The sequence below is a fragment of the Sorex fumeus genome, unplaced genomic scaffold (genome assembly GCF_029834395.1).
Source record: "Sorex fumeus unplaced genomic scaffold, SorFum_2.1 ptg000029l, whole genome shotgun sequence".
In the NCBI taxonomy this organism is placed as follows: Eukaryota; Metazoa; Chordata; class Mammalia; order Eulipotyphla; family Soricidae; genus Sorex; species Sorex fumeus.
The window spans coordinates 15,871,722-15,887,203 of NW_026606086.1; the positions used below are offsets into that span (position 1 = coordinate 15,871,722).

The window sequence follows — 15,482 nt, forward strand, 5'->3', positions numbered from 1 at the left end:
ACCACCTCCCCCCCCGCCCAGCCTACAACAGCAAACACAGGGGCCTCGGCCAATCAGCAGGCACTCCAGGCTTTCAAGCCGCGTTCAAACGGCCGCGCGGCGGACCAATCGGAGTGCGCGTCCCCGCCCCCGGGCCGGGCCGTGGGCCAATCCGGAGCGCGGACGGGCCCAAAACACAGCGGCCGGCCAATGGCGAGGCGCTCCCGCGGCGCCGCGCTCGGCCAATGGGCGCGGCGGGGCCGAAAGCGAAACAGTTGCGGGCCGCCCGGCCGCAGGCCTCGGAGCTAGCGTCCCGCACGGGGCCCGGAGCCGGCCGCTCGGCGCGGGCCAATCAGCGGCGGCGGCGGCGGCTCGCGGCCCCCGAACGTCGGGGACACCCGGGCCCCGGCCCCGGCCCCGCCCCGCGCCGTTGTTGGTGGCGGTGCCGGCGGTCGCGCGGGCCGGACCGGAGCGGAGCGGACCGGAGCGCCGCACTCGCCGCGCGCGGGGCCTCCCGGGGGTCGCGCGCGCCGGAGCCATGTCGGTGAACACGGACGAGCTGCGGCACCAGGTCATGATCAACCAGTTCGTGCTGGCCGCGGGCTGCGCGGCCGACCAGGCGAAGCAGCTGCTGCAGGCGGCGCACTGGCAGTTCGAGGTGCGCGGCGGGGGGCGCGGGGCGCGGGGTGAGGGGCGGCGCGGGGCGGGGTGGGGGGCGCGCGCGCGCGCGGGCGGGCCCGGAGCCGCGGCCCGGCCCCGCTCACCCGCCCCCGGCCGCTGTGTTTGCCCGCAGACCGCGCTGAGCACGTTCTTCCAGGAAACCAACATTCCCAACAGCCACCACCACCACCAGATGGTAAGGGGCGCGCGGGGGGCGCGCGGGGTCGCTGTCACCCGCCCTGACAGCCATGTTCCCGGGGCGCCGCCGCCGCCGCCGCCGATGTCAACAAAGAGCCAAAATGTCTCCCGGCTCGGCTCGGGGGGTCTGCGGCCCCGGGGGAGGGCAGGGGCGCGCCCCCCGCCCCCGGGGACGCGGAGGGGGAGGCGTGCGCGCGCGCCGTCCTGGCCACCCAAGGAGCCGCGGCCCCCCGCCCCCCGCATACCCGCAGGGGGACTTATCGGCCGAGCCCGGGCCGATAAGGCCGAGAATTTGCACCCAGGCCTGGGGGTGGGGGGGAGGATCAAGCGCGGCGTCCACCAGGGCCGCTTCCGGTGGCCCCTCTCGGCCTGGCCGGGCCTGGGTCTGAGCCTGTGCACGTGGGGGGTCGGGGGTGCAGCTCCAGGCCCCGGGTCTCAGTCCTGGGGGGTGGGTGGGAGGCCCGGGCCCTCGCCAGCGCTCACCACCACCACCACCACGGTTACCTATTAGCCCTGGGGGAGGGGGCGCAGCCTGGCTCCAGATAGTGATTGTAAAACATGGTTCCCCCAGAGAGATGTGTTGTGGCTTTTCGAGTGCATAGTTGGCATTTTTAACTCTTGTCCTGGCCCTGGGCGCCTTCCAGCTCTTGCGGGTCCCCTGGGAGCTCCCGCGGGTCCCCTCTCTGGGCCTTGGCACTCTGTCTGCAAACAGGGCGGTGAGGGGGCCCGCCGGGGCCCTTGACACCGGCTTTTTTTTTCTCTGACCCTGGCTCAGGTGCAAACAAAAAAAGGGCCTTTGGAATAGCATGGGAGGTTGGCACTGGCTGGAGGCAGGAGTCAACCCAAACGTGGTGTCTGCAGGAGACCCGCTTCCCTGTCCCCAGGGGAACGTCAGATTCCGACTCAGCCCAGGCGGGTCTGAGAATTCCCCAGAGGCCCCAGCTTGCAGGTTTGACCATGCCGAAGGCCTGGACGGGGTCTGGGCTCTGCAGATCCCAGGGACTCCAGTCCTCCAGGCAGGCAGCGTGGGAAGCCCCGTGCCTGCTCTGGGGAGCCAGGCCTTTGGGGATTGGGACCAGCACACGGGTGGGAGCTGGGCTCCGGTGCAGCGGGCTCGTCCCACAGATCAACACAACCTGTTCCCTTTCCAGCTGAGTAGGGGCTTCCTTGAGGCCGTTGCGGAGTACCCACTAGAAAATACAGGCCCTTCGCTTGCCAGCAGGGCCCAGAGACCTTGGGGGCATCAGTATTTAGAAGTGCGGGGGAGGGAGGGGGTCCGCAGGGCTGACTTGTCGGACTTTTCAGCTGCTGGTCCCACCCCTGGTCCAGAGGAGGCCCAGAGAGGGTATGGAGGTGGGCCCGCCTGTTCCCGTGCAGAGGAGAGCCTGTTCCCGTGCAGAGGAGACAGGCGTGCAGAGGAGACAGGCGGGGTGCACTGGGGAAGTCGGTCACGATGTGAAGCAACTGGCTCCCCCCGCCCCCACCCCCATTCATTGTTTCCTGCTGCCGAGAAGTCAGCCCTGGGGAGGGGGAGGGAAGCGACCTGGGTGGGGCAGGCCTGCGGAGTCCCAAGGAGACAATGGCTGGAGTGCCCTAGCTCCTGGGGGTGGGGGGGGCGCTGGCCGGCTTTCACTGCTCACTGAGAAAGGCCCCTGCGAGGTGCAGAACCGGCGCCTGGGGGAGGGGCAGCGTTGCTAAAATTAGGAGAAATTCAAAGAAGGGCCCGTGGCCTCCTGGGAAAAGGAGCTGCTCAGTGCTGGCCCCGGCCTGCCCCCGCCACTTCCCACGCCCCCCCCCCCTCGTGGGGTGGGGACTCCTAGGTGGCACCCTTGGTAGCAGGTTTCAGGGGACAGCCAGTTCTGGGACAACTCCACCCCCACCCCCCATCCCTGCTCCTCCTGGACAAAATCCTGCCCAAAAGGCCAGAGTACAACGGGTAGGGCGTGAGTCTCGCCTCTGTTCCATCCTCGGCACCCCCTCACGTCCCCAAGCCTGGCCAGGAGTGATACTTAGCACTGCCACGTGTAGTTTAAAAACTAGTGGGGGCAAGGTCTAGGAAGCCTCTTCATGGGTGTGTGACATGGGGTCCCCATCGGCCATGTTTCTGGCTGAGCCCCCATTGCCGGGGTGCGGGAAATGGGATCTTGGGGACCCCCAGTCTGGAATCGGGAGCCAGCAGGGGAACCATGCCATGTCTTGTCCCTCTTCTCTCCCGTGACCCGGGGCTTGCCGGGTGGGCATTGCGGGGGCACCCTGCTCTGCCAGCCTCCCTTCCCAGCCCCCTCGGCCACCTCAGGGCTTGTGTCAGCTGCTGTCCCCGCCTGTCCCCTGCTGCCCTCTCAGCTGGCACCTGGCGACCAGAAACGGTCCAACCTAGTTCTGGCCTGTAATCAGGGAGGCCACGGCGGGGCTGGACGGCAGGCCGTGGAGGGTCCCTGGCCAGGGGTGAGGGAGACCCCCAGGAGGCGAGAGCCAGGCGGGGTCCCCTTCCCAAGTCTCTGCTTCTCTCCCAGCAGATGTGCACCCCCAGCAACACGCCTGCCACCCCGCCCAACTTCCCCGACGCCCTGGCCATGTTCTCCACGCTGCGCGCCTCCGAGGGCCTCCAGAGTGGCGGCAGCCCCATGGCCACCGCCTGCTCCCCCCCAGCCAACTTCAGCCCCTTCTGGGCCTCCTCGCCGCCCGGCCACCAGCCCACCTGGATCCCGCCCGCGTCCCCCACGGCGCACGGCTTCCTCCACCACCACCACCCGCCGCCCACGTGGCCGCCGGTCGCCGCACAGGGGAGCGCCCAGCAGAAGCCCGTGGCGGCCCTGGACGGCCAGAGATGAGACTGGGGGGGCCGCCGGGGGAGAGGGGGCGCAGCTTCCTGAAGATGGCACTGGAAGGTTTTATAAAGGGATTTTTTGTGGGGGGTGGGGGTGGGGGGGCAGTAAACTTCCCAGGCCACTTGGGTCCTGCTGGAGTTTTCAGGCAAGTTTTTTTTTTCTGTTTTTAATATATAACTATAATATATATGAATATGTAAACAATGGATGAGGATGCGCTGGTGCAGCAGGGCGCTCAGGCCAGCAAGGGGGCAGCCCCCACCCCATCCCATGAAGGTGTGATCTTGGGGTGCCCACCCAGAGGGTGAGTTTGCTGCCTCCTTTCATGGGAATGGGGGGGGGCTCCCAGAGGCTGGAGGTGTGGGGACTGCCCTGGGGCCAGACTGAGGGGTTTCCTTCCCCAGCGGGCTGTTACCTGGATGTGACTTTAATTTAAAAACTTAAAAAAGAGCCTTTTCTAACCTCCCTGGTTTGCGCTGCCTTTATTTACCTGGCAAGGGGACTGCGCTGCCCCCGGGGGCCTCTTCTTCCTGCTGGGCAGTTCCCCACACCTGCCCCTGGCCACAGCGCATGGCAGGTCCTGGGGACTGGCTGGTCCCACAGGGCCTTGGGTGGGGAGCGTCCCTAGCCCCAGGGGCACTGCACGGGCCCCACACCTTGACCCCTGTGAGCCTGTGTGGGTTTGTGGGCCCAGCCACTGGGGGAGCCCCCCAGGAAGCTGACACACCTGCTCTGGGGCCTTGAGGTGGCTTCCCTACTCTGCTTGGGGCAGCCCCAGGGGGTGACCGAATACTCAGGCTGGCTCTGCCCTGTGGGGTGGCCCTGGGTGGGATCTGGGGCTCCCAGCACCCACCCCCGCCCCCTGCTCACCTGTGCTTTTCCCTGCAGTGCCGGGCACATGTGTGGGCGTGGGAGCTGCCTTTCTGGGTGCGGAGGGCTGGCGGGCCTTGTGGCTGCCCTGGCCGGGCCTGTGAGTCTAGATTCTCGGCCAGGGACGTGGGGGCCCCCTCCGCCTCCTGACATTTCTCTGCAGGGTGAGAGAAAGGGGAGCCGGCAGGCATGGGGGAGGGGTTGCCTGGCTGCCACCCTGAGCAAAGGACACTGGGGGAGGGGCACCAGCTGGACTCCCCTGCTCTCACCTTTATGGGGGGTGGGGAGGGCGGCTGGCTTGAGCGAGTAGCCCGGGTTTGAGCCCCAGCGTCACATGGCCCCTAAGCAGTGCAGGTGTGGTACGAAAACCAGAGTGGGGAAAAGCAAGGGGAAGCCCCCCTGCAAGGCGCTGTCAGCCCAGAGAGAAGCCCCCAAGACCTTTTCCACCCTGGGAGGGAGGCTGGGATGGGGAGAGCCCCACTTCTGCCCGGGGCCCGAGAGGCAGAACCAGGGTGGGGGGTTCCTCCACCAGCCAGCTTCCTCTTTGGGGAGAGCCAAAGTAGCAGTTGGGGAGACAGAACCCTTCTGCAAGGCGAGGGGCGCTGGCCCCCCGGATGTGGGCTGGTGCCTGCCAGCACCTTCCCCCTGAGGCAGGCACAAGGTGTCCTCCCCACGGAACCCTGGGAAGTGGGCCCACCCGTCAGGCCAGCACCCCCAGACTGGATGGCAGGGCTGAAGCTGGGGAAGAAACACCCAAGTCTGGTCCTGGTCCGGCCGTGGTCAGGAGGGCTCTGAGGGAGTAGCCCACAGGGCCCGCCCCCGCAGCCTTGGGACTGGCCCAGCTGTGCCCCGGACCACCCAGACCCCCAGACCCGCTTCCAAGGAGCAGCTCCGCCTTTCGGCTCAGGCACAGTTGAGCAGCACCACTCTCACGCCTGTGACAAAACATTTATTTATGTGTCTGAGGACGCTGCTCTGTCCTCGGCGGTGGAGCGGGGGCCCCGCGTGGGCTCCTCCGGACCCTCTCGGGGATGCATGCTCAGCGGGACCTGGGGCAGCGGCGGCAGCGGCGTGGGGACCAGGTCGCTAGGGTGGCTGGGCGGGGTGGCCTGGACCTGCTCCGGATCTGTCAGGTAACCCTCCGAGGAGATGGGTCTGTCTTTCCGCTGACGCCCTGGAGCTGTAAGAAAGGGCCTGTGGGGTCGGGGGGGCTGCGGGGGGCTCCCGGTGCCCTCAGGGGTCACCCCTGCTCGTCCAAAGCGGCAACACCCTATGAGTGCAGGTCCCATGGGTGAGGACTGGGCCCTGCTCCACCCTATCTGTCTCACCTGCTCCATGATGTTTGGCGGGGGGGCCCTAGGCACAGACAGGACAGCCCAGCACCTCTGATAAAGGGGGGTCAGGAGCCATGGTCACAGGACCAAGCTGCTGTGTAGCCCTGCTGCTTCTGGGCTGTGTGACTTCAGGCACGTGCTTGACCCCTCTGTGCCTGCCTCAGCAGCCCTGAGGAGCCCCACCCGTTCCCCCACTACCGTCTGCTTCATTCCTGCTTCCTCAGGTACCACCCGAGAAGGCCAGGATGGAGGACCCGCACCGGGCCGGGAGGGTCTGCCTGGACCTCCGAGAGGTGGTGCTGGCACCAAGCCTGGAGTGGGCAGATGCCGCCTCATGCATCCCGGGTGCTTGGCTCCAGGCAGTGCCGACTTGTCCCCCTTAGAGAAGAGGCGCTGAGGGAGCCAGCCCTGCTCTGGGCCAGTGCTCCCCTGGACCTCCGGACCCAGACTTTGGGGAGAACAGGCGCGGCCCCAAGGTGGGCAACACAGGGCCATGATGAGGGGGTAGGGTCCCAGGCTTTACTAGGATCCCTGGGGGGGGGGGGGCAGTGGGGCTGTGGGGAGGGTGAGTGAGGTGGGGTCCCCGGCCTTACCTAGGCTGCCTCTAAGCGTCATCTGCGCACTCAGGGGCCGCAGCAGCTGGCTGAGCTCGCCAAGGGTCTGGTGCGGCTGTGACCGGGACTGCTTGGTCCTGCTCTTCCCCGGGACTGCGGACAGTGGGGTGGGGCCAGGGTCACCACTTCACACTGGCCGCGATCCCCAGCCCTGGGCAGGAACCTGGTGCCAGAAGGGGAAGGTGGGGAGCAGCATCCCAGGCTGGGGGAGGCCCCCAAGGAGGGCCGGAGGCCTGAGGGGTGGCAGGAAAGGAGTCTCCCCTCCCCCCCGGCTCCACGGTGGGACCCTACCTGGGCTGGCCTCGGACTCCCTGTTCCGGATGCTCGGGAGTCTCTTCATCTCCATCCGCCCCTTATAGATGTGCCCATCCAGGCCCAGGATGTCCACCTCACTGTGCTGGGAGGGGCGCAGGCGTCACGGGGGGGCTTCTCGCAGAGACCACCCCACACCCAACATGCTCAGGACCCCTGCCGGGAGTGGGCATGCTCTCGGGGGCCCCCCGCGGCAGCACGACGCCAGGCGCTGGAGCCACAGGACCCCCACGGCAGGGGGAGGGCGGGCCCCGCCCCCACAGCACCCCACCTTCATGGCAATCTGGACCTCCTCGGTGGAGTGCAGGTGCTGTGGATGCTGCGCGCGGGCACGACGGAACGGGTAGGTGAGGGTGTGGCTGCCCCCGCAGTGACGCGGGATTGCCGAGTACGTGTAGTTGGTCATGTCTGCACCCCTGCACGGACACGGGGGACAGCAGTAGCTGGGACCTGCGCCCGGACTCGGGGACATGGGGCCACCCTGAGGACTGAGGCCACCGGGGCACGCACACACACACACACACACACACACACATACACACCTCTCACTGCCACACCACATGTAACTCCCACAGACCTTCGCCCACAGTCACCTACCCGCACACACATGCACACGGTTCCGCTCTCATGCATTCACGCGGGCCTGTGCGTGCACAGCCTGTGCGTGCGCACTCCCGTGGCCCTCACCGCCTGTAGCAGGGCGAGTGCAGGCAGCGGGCCTGCAGCAGCTCGCGGATCATCTGGCTGCTGGTCTTGACCGAGCCCCCGAAGTGGATCTGCACCTTCTCGATGTCCATGAGCATCTTGGAGTGCATGGTGCGCAGCCGGCCCACGCTCCGCTCCCGCTGGGACACGTCGCCCCGGGACAGCGTCGCGGTGGTGCTGGTGCCCAGGGACGGGAGGGTGAGGGAGGGTGAGGCCGGAGCCTGGCCCTCCTTCCCAGACCCCTCCTCGACAGCACCCCTTTGTGCCAGAGAGAAGGTTCAGTGGGGAGGGCGTTTGTTTTGTACACGCCTGACCTGGGTTTGGTCGGTCCTGCGAGCCCCACCACGAGTGGTCCCTGAGCGCAGAGCCAGGAGGAATCCCTGCGCACCTTTGGGTATGGCCCCCCAAAACAAAAATCAGACCTCTTTGAGGGTATTGGGGTCCTTGGGTAGCACCGAGGAAGGTCTCTCCCCCCCCAACCCCAGACCCCTGGGCCCACCCCTCATGCAGACCCTTGGCCCTCCACCTAACCCTGTACAACACCCGAAACCCCAGGATCCCCAAGCTTGGTTTGAAAAGCTTTCCGACCCATAGGGGGAAAAATGAACCTTATTTTCTTTATTGCAGGAGGGGGCACTCCCCACCGTGCTCAGGCCAGGCGGTGCATGGAGGGGGACCCCCGACACCACACCCAGTGAGGGGGCATGTGAGGTATCTAGGCTGGAACTCAGGTCTGCACCCAAGCACCCCAACTCACACTGTCATTCAGCCTACCCCTTCCCTGCCTCCGAGCTGGGGTGCTAAGATAGCGGAAGGTTCTGGGCGTGTAGATGGGTAACGCAGAGCCCCAGAGCGTTCCACTGCACCTCAAGGCAGCTGGAGCCCTATTTCTGCCTGCTCCAGCTAACGCCCTGAGAACTGCTGAAATCAGCTCCCAGGGGGCACAGTGTACCCACCCCGAGCTGTGGTTCCTTCTACCCTCTGGACGCTCCGAGTGGGGGACGGGTACCTGCGGCTCTGCTGCCGGATCTGCTCCAGCTCGAAGATGGTGTAAGGCCGAATGGAGCGGTGCCCGGGCATACTGGGTCCCAGGGGCGTCACGGGGATGAGTCTGGCCAGGGACAGAGAGTGTGTGGGAATGGATCCAGGGCCGGGGCAGGGCAGGGCCTCCAGTGTTGTGTCCTCCCCGGGGGCCAGGTGTGGGCGCTCACTGTCCAGTCACCGTTGTCTCCAAGGGCCGGTCACACGAGAGGCAGTGGAAGTGTGCCAGGAGCTGCCTGTGTAGAACGGCATCCGGGCGCGGTGAGCCCGTCCAGAAGGGACAGGGAGCGGAGAATGGCGGAACTGGAGCTCAGCACATAGGTGGCAAGTGCCAGGCCACCAGGGTACTGAGGCTGTCTCCCCCACCCCGGCCCCCGCCACCAGCTCTGGCCATGCCAGCTTCAGGCCTGCCCAGTGCCCACCAGTCCTAAAGCACCTGGGAAAACGGGAGGAGGGGCGGGGAGGGGGGGAGAGGAATGGGAAGTGACCCCTCAGGTGTGTGTCCTGGACGCCTTACTACTGGCCACGGGCAGATATGCAGGGATCCAAGCTCAGCCCCTGCAGGGGCTGCCCAGAGACCGCCCAGTGGGGACAGAATCCCACTTAGGACACCCCAGCCTGGCAGGCCGCAGGATGCCCTTTTCCTGCTGGACAGAGATGGACCCCTGCCCGTCCCCGAGCTGTGCCAGTGAGCACCTGCGCATGGCGGACGCCTCGTCGGCCTGGTAGAGCGGGGGTCGCTCTTTGAGCTGGTGCCGGATCGCCCTCCAGCGGTCCTCCAGCAGCTGCTTCAGAGGGTCCAGCTCCAGGCGGTTCAGCTGCGGGCCGAGGGGTCAGCCGAGCTCAGGAAGCCTGGCAGGCCCCACAGCACCCCTCAAAGGGAGAGGGGTCTCAAGCCCGGCGCTTCCCCCGACCTTCACCTTGGTGTCCATCTCCACCAGGATCTTGTCCACCATCTTCTGCCAGTCCTGCTCCTGCCCGCTGACCTTGGCCACCAGTTCCTGCATCATATTGTTCAGCTGCTCCGTGGCGGCGTCAAACTGGACGCGAGTCACGGTGGCCGCCAGGGCACTCTTGTCGGCTTTCTGCCAGGAGAGAGGGGAAGGCGACCCCCGGGGTGGGCCAGAGCCACAGAGAGGCTCTTCCCCTCCCAGCCTCGTCCACCATGCCCGGGGGTCCCTCCCGGACCACCCGGGCCTTACCACGTCGATTTCCATCTCCAGGTGCTCCCGGTTGGCCTTTTCCTTCTCCAGCTTCTCCATGCCCCGGTACAGCACCTGCAGGGTGCACAGATGAGTATCGCCGGAGGGGGCGGTGCCTCGGCCCCCGGGGAGCCCCACCGCTCCCAGAAGCCCCGACCACCCCCGCCCACCGCTCCCTGGGAGCCTCGCCCACCCACCAGCACCATCCTTCAAGGAGCCCCGCCCCTCCCGGGAGTTCCACCCACTGCCTCTGCCAGCCCTGCCCCTCCCTGCAGGAGCCCCGCCCACCTGCCTCCACCAGCCCCTCCCCTCCCAGAAGCCCCGCCCATCTCCTGCCAGCCACGCCCCTCCCGAGAGTCCCACCCATTGCCTCTGCCAGCCCCCACCCTCCCAACCCCCCCACCCCTACCAGCCCCGCCCCTCCCCGCAGGAGCCCCACCCACCCTTCTCCACCAGCCCCTCCCCTCCCAGAAGCTCCGCCCATCTACTCCTGCCAGCCACGCCCCTCCTCGGGAGTGCCGTCTCCACCAGCTCTGCTCCTCCCACGAGCCCCGCCCAACCATCCTGCCAGCCCCGCCCTTCCACAGAGCCCCGCCCACCCACACCGCCAACCCCTCCCTGGAGCCCCGCTCCTCCCGGAGCCCCGCCCACCCACCCATCAACCCCTCCCAGGGCCCCGCCCCTCACCGGAGCCCCGCCCACCCTATCTCCCCGCGGCTTACAGCAATGTCCTTCTGCTTCTGCCGGTGGTCCTCGATGAGGTTGCTGGTGGTGATGTTGAGCTTCTCGCAGTCGCCCTGCACCTGGAGGATGGCGCTCTGCACGTGGCCCAGCAGCTCCTCATCCTGCGGGGGCCGGGGTACAGAAGCCTCCGCGATCATGGGGTACGGGTGTGGGGGGGTGCCGGGTGGGGGTACTAAGGTGCGTGGGCTCTAGGCCTCTCCTGGCTCCAGGTGCTGGGGTCCGTTCCCTAGGCAGAGGGGGACGCTGGGGTCACCTTGGGGGCAGAGGGGCGCCGGCGGTACCTGACTCTGCAGCTTGGCTTTCTTGGAGGGCCGGGAGGCAGCCAGGCTGTTGACCATGTCCTGCAGGTGCTCATAGCGCTTCACCAACATGCTGACCTGGTGGCCCAGGTCCATGCTGCAGGCGGGGCACGTGGCCTCAGGGTCCAGCTTGCCCGGTGCCAGGGTAGCCGCCAGCTTCTCGGGTGGCTTTGGCTTCTGAGGGACCATGCTCATGGACAGCAACGTGGATGACGAGGCCAGCATGTTCTGGATGATGGCCCTGAGCTTGTCCAGCTGGAGACGCAAGAAGAGGGGGGCGGTAGTGAGGGGGGAGGCAATGTAGCGGGGGAGGTGAGGGGGCATGGTGGGGGGCCGCTGGCCGTGAGCGAGGGGGGGGGCGTGGTGAGGCAGGGGCGACTGTGGTGTTGGTGGGTGGGGCATGAGGCGGCGCTACCTGGCTACCCTTGGCGCTTGCTGGCCTTGGCCTGCGGGGCCCCAGGCAGGTGAGGGGCTCACAACGTCCCCTCCTCTCCCTAGGCAGTTCCCTGGGACTGGGAAAACTCGGAGCTACCTACCAGTGGGGTCCCGAACCACACTGACGCCAAAACAGTTGGGTTCACCTGTCAGGGTGGGGCTGCAGCCAGATAAAGACTGGGGGAAAATCACAGCCCACACCCCAAAGCCCCTGCACAGTTAAAAATTTAACTCCAGCTGGACCACCCAGTTAAAAATTCTGGATTTCCTGGAGAACAAGGCCACATTCACGGTGGCGAGGCATCTCCAAACTTTACAACGTGGTCGATTCATCAGGAGCGCACCACATGGGTTGGAATGCAGACCCCGACCAACCTAACTAGCAAAAAAACGTTAACACAGAAGCCTGACTTACAACATCTTAGTAATCCTTCAGACAAGGACTTAACATCCCCATAGTGAGACACAATGATTTTCACTAAATTCCTAATAAGGAAAAAAAAAAAAGAATGTGGAGGGTTGTCGGCTGGGATCAGCTGCTTCTCTGGGTGCTTCCAGGTCCTTCTCATCCTCTGTCCCCCTTGAAGGGTTGGGTTGGCTGACACTCTGACTCAAGCACCATCAGCCCTGAGACAGACCAAAGGTTGGACCGTGCCGCCAACCCCTGAGACAGGCTGGTCCCATTCGAGGTGGGTGCCAGTGCTGGGCATGGGGGAGAGGCCAGAGCCGTAGTATGATGTAACGTGGCCCACCTGGGTCCAATCCCCGACATCCCATGGGGTCCTCCAAGCACTACCAGGAGTGATTCCTCAGCTCAGAGCCGGGTGTGACCCCTGAGCCCAGCTGGGGCTGACCACAAAAGATGAGGACATGGCAGAGGATGCCCAGACAGAGACAAAGGAGGACAGCAGCCCTGCTCTGAGCCCAGAGACTGTTCCAAGACCCTGGGGTTAGGAGGACAGATGGGCCCAGTGGAAAAGATGGGAGGGCGGGGGGGGGGGGTTGCATGGCTGCTTTACCAGCATAAAGTCACGAGTTCAATACCCAGTGCTGCCCCGTGTGCCAAGTGTGATGCTGGCAGCTCTGTGCTGGGCAGGCGACAGCGAAACCTGCCATTAGTAGGTGTGCGTGAGCAGCCTAAAGTGGGGAGAGGGGCGTGCTTGGGTGCCCCAGCAAGCACCACGTGTTATTGCCTCAGTGCTCAGGGGTAGCTCCTGGCAAGATTTGGGGAACCCTATCGGGTGCCAGGGATCAAACCTGGGTTGGCTGCATGTGAGGTAAGTGCCCTCCCCGCAGGACCATTGCCCCAGTCCCAGCAGTAGCCCACTTTACTTTTGATAATTTTATTAAAATTATTATCTAGTTTTTACTCTTGAGAACCTGGCAGGCTACCAAATGTAGCCTGCCCACACGGCAGAGCCTGGCAAACGCCCCGTGGCATATTCAATATGCCAAAAACCAGTAACAATGATGGGTCTCATTCTCCTGACCCTGAAAGAGCCTCGAATGTGGCACTTTTTAAAATCTCAGGGCTAGGACGAAGGAAACGTTACTGGGGCCTGCTGGAGGCAATCGATGAACAACAGGATGACAGTGACAGTGATACAGCGAAACCTTAATTTTTTGGCTTTTGGCGGTGACACCTGGTGATGCTCAGGGGTCACTCCTGGCTTGGCACTCAGGAATTACTCCTGGTAGTGCTCGGGGAGTGTACGGGATGAAGAGAATCGAACTCGGGGCAGCCGGATGAAAGGCAAATGCCCTCTCTGCTGTGCTATCGATCTGGCCCCAACCTGGCTCACTTTAAAAGGTGAGTTTTATGATCTGGAAGTCGCGGCACTTTTTTTTTTTTTGGTTTTTGGTTTTTGGGTCACACCTGGCGATGCACAGGGGTTACTCCTGGCTCATGCACTCAGGACTCACTCATGGCAGTGCTCAGGGGACCATATGAGATGCTGGGAATCAAACCCGGGTCAGTCGCATACAAGGCAAACGCCCAACCCACTGTGCTATCGCTCCAGCCCTGAAGTTGCGGCATGTTAAAGGTCAGATGAGCAGCCTGGAAGGCTCAGAAGCTGGCCCCAGATTAGGAGGCGACTGTGGCATTACCAGCACCCACAAACAGGAAGGGAAGACGGGCCCCACAGTCCTCAGAGGCCTCATGGGAAACATCCTCACCTGGTCCTGCAGATAAAGGGAAGCTTCAGACATTGATTGCTCCAGGGTCTCCTTGCCGACCTCTTGGCTCTTCCTCAGCTCGGCCAGCTCGTTCTCTATGTTCGCCACGGTGAGTCTGCATACACGAGAGAGGTCTGGAGCTGGACCAGCACATCGCCGGGGTCGCCGGAGCCAGCAGAGATGGAAGAGGGTGCCCTCGGGTATAGCCTGGCCCAGCCAGGGTTGCCCAGTGTGGTCTGATTCTAGAGAGGATCCCCAACTTGGCAGGTGCTCAGGGCTCTCCCGCCAGGGTCAGAATTCAAGATCTTTGGGTGGGTTGTTTGGTTGTGGGTGGGGGTCACATCCAGCAGCGCCCAGGGCTTACCCCTGGCTCTGAGCTCAGGGATCACCTTTGGCAGGCTTGGGAGACCCTATGGAGTGCCAGGGATTGAACCCAGGTTGGCCGCTTACAAAGCAAGTGTCCCCTCCTCACCCTTAACCCCAGCCTCCCAGGAGGGTTTGGGGTCCTTGAAGGCCTGGGGCTGAACTGTTATAAACATCTGGGACATTTTTGCCACTAGTTCGAGAAGCAGGAAGCTCAGATCTGCCAGTGGTCAGCTCAGGCTGTGAGTGAGGTCAAGGGCATGGCCACCCTGGGTTGTGCTGAGCTTCCGGGGGGGACGGGGGGACGGGGGGCACTGTCTTACCTGAGCAAGCCCAGCTGCAAGCCCAGATTGCCAGCTTCAGGCTCCCGGTCAAAATCCACATCCGCTTGGCCCTCCAGGAGCCTCTCCAGCTGCAGAGCCAATAAAGGTGGGGGTCAGAAAACATCGTGCCTCAGCGGCAGAACAAGCCTCTCCACCACTGCCCAATCCCATCCCACCTTGGGACAAACCCAGGTCTCGTCCTGACTCCCTCCAACCCCGCACCTGTCTCCATGTCCAGGATGCGGATGGCTGGCCAAAGATGCTGAAAGCCTGGCCTGGCCACTGGCCCTCAAAGGCCACGAAAGGTGAGTCATACCCAGTGGTGCTCAGAGGCTAGACTTGACTCAGTTGTGACTCGTGGGATGCTGGGGATTGAGCCCAGGTTGACTGTGTGCAAGGCAAGTGCCCTACCCACTGTACTATCTCTCCAGCACCTCAACAGTAGGTTGTTTGGGGACATCCTCATGCAATGAAAGAAGCACAGATCTCCATTTGACCTTATCTGAACTTTAAAAAAAAATTTTTTGGGGGGGGTCATACCCGGTGATGCTGAGGGCTTACTCCTGGTTTTGCATTCAGGAATCACTCCTGGTGGTGCTCAGGGGACCATATGGGATGCTGGGAATAGAACCCGGGTCAGTCGCGTGCAAGGCAAATGCCTAGCCGCTGTGCTATTGCTCCAGCCCCTTTATTTATATTTATTTATTTATTTATTTATTTATTTATTTTTTGCTTTTTGGATCATACCCGGTGATGCACAGGGGTTACTCCTGGCTCTGCACTCAGGAGTTACTCCTGGTGGTGCTCAGGGGACCATATGGGATGCTGGGAATCAAACCCGGGTCGGCCGCGTGCAAGGCAAACGCCCTGCCCGCTGTGCTATCTCTCCAGCCCCCTCTCCAGCCCCTTTAAAAAAAATTTTTTTTTTAATTTTAAAGCAAGGGACCAGAGCAGTAGTACAGTGGAAGGGTGTCTGCCTTGCATGCAGCAGTCCTGGGTTCCATCTCATATCCCATATGGTCACCCGAGCCCACCAGGAGTGATTCCTGAGTGCAAAGCCAGGAGTAACCCCTGAGCATCACTGGGTGTGACTCCCCCCAAATTTTAAAGCATATATTCTATCGAAATAAAATAAGTGAAACATACAGGGAACTGCTTGTGAAATGAGGTGCCTTTGTGAGTGTGCAAATTCTGATTTCCAGGGGATCATGCAGGTCTCCTGAAGATGAATTAAAAATGGGATAAAAGGGGCTGGAGAAATAGCACAGCGGGTAGGGCGTTTGCCTTGCACACAGCCGACCCAGGTTCGATTCCCAGCATCCCATATGGTTCCTTGAGCACTGCCAGTAGTGATTCCTGAGTGCAAAGCCAGGAGTAAACCCTGTGCATTGCCAGGT

The 15,482-nt window shown here is 63.7% G+C and overlaps 2 protein-coding genes across 3 annotated transcripts in view; one reads left to right on the forward strand and one right to left on the reverse strand.

Annotated features, from left to right (window-relative positions):
• Positions 1 to 478: 478 nt before the first annotated feature.
• UBALD2 (UBA like domain containing 2) lies at positions 479 to 4,071 on the forward strand. Of its 2 annotated transcripts, none has more exons than XM_056115436.1 (3): positions 479 to 637; positions 773 to 835; positions 3,351 to 4,071. In XM_056115436.1, exons 1-3 carry the CDS (start codon positions 518 to 520, stop codon positions 3,666 to 3,668), a joined length of 501 nt encoding a protein of 166 aa, XP_055971411.1. In that variant the 5' UTR covers positions 479 to 517; the 3' UTR covers positions 3,669 to 4,071. The 2 variants fall into 2 exon arrangements, with proteins under 2 accessions (XP_055971411.1, XP_055971412.1); XM_056115437.1 differs by having other exon boundaries at positions 3,354 to 4,057.
• A 1,417-nt stretch (positions 4,072 to 5,488) lies between these two features.
• Positions 5,489 to 15,482, reverse strand: part of QRICH2 (glutamine rich 2) — a 29,774-nt gene continuing 19,780 nt past the window's right edge. The window contains exons 15-28 of the mRNA XM_056115356.1: positions 14,086 to 14,168; positions 13,400 to 13,514; positions 10,769 to 11,041; positions 10,466 to 10,588; positions 9,744 to 9,818; positions 9,462 to 9,626; positions 9,238 to 9,359; positions 8,712 to 8,777; positions 8,504 to 8,611; positions 7,483 to 7,677; positions 7,067 to 7,211; positions 6,775 to 6,880; positions 6,463 to 6,576; positions 5,489 to 5,715 (exon numbers count right to left, since the gene is read on the reverse strand). Of these exons, the coding sequence (XP_055971331.1) occupies positions 5,489 to 5,715; positions 6,463 to 6,576; positions 6,775 to 6,880; positions 7,067 to 7,211; positions 7,483 to 7,677; positions 8,504 to 8,611; positions 8,712 to 8,777; positions 9,238 to 9,359; positions 9,462 to 9,626; positions 9,744 to 9,818; positions 10,466 to 10,588; positions 10,769 to 11,041; positions 13,400 to 13,514; positions 14,086 to 14,168 (1,917 nt within the window). The remainder of the gene's footprint in view (positions 5,716 to 6,462; positions 6,577 to 6,774; positions 6,881 to 7,066; positions 7,212 to 7,482; positions 7,678 to 8,503; positions 8,612 to 8,711; positions 8,778 to 9,237; positions 9,360 to 9,461; positions 9,627 to 9,743; positions 9,819 to 10,465; positions 10,589 to 10,768; positions 11,042 to 13,399; positions 13,515 to 14,085; positions 14,169 to 15,482) is intronic.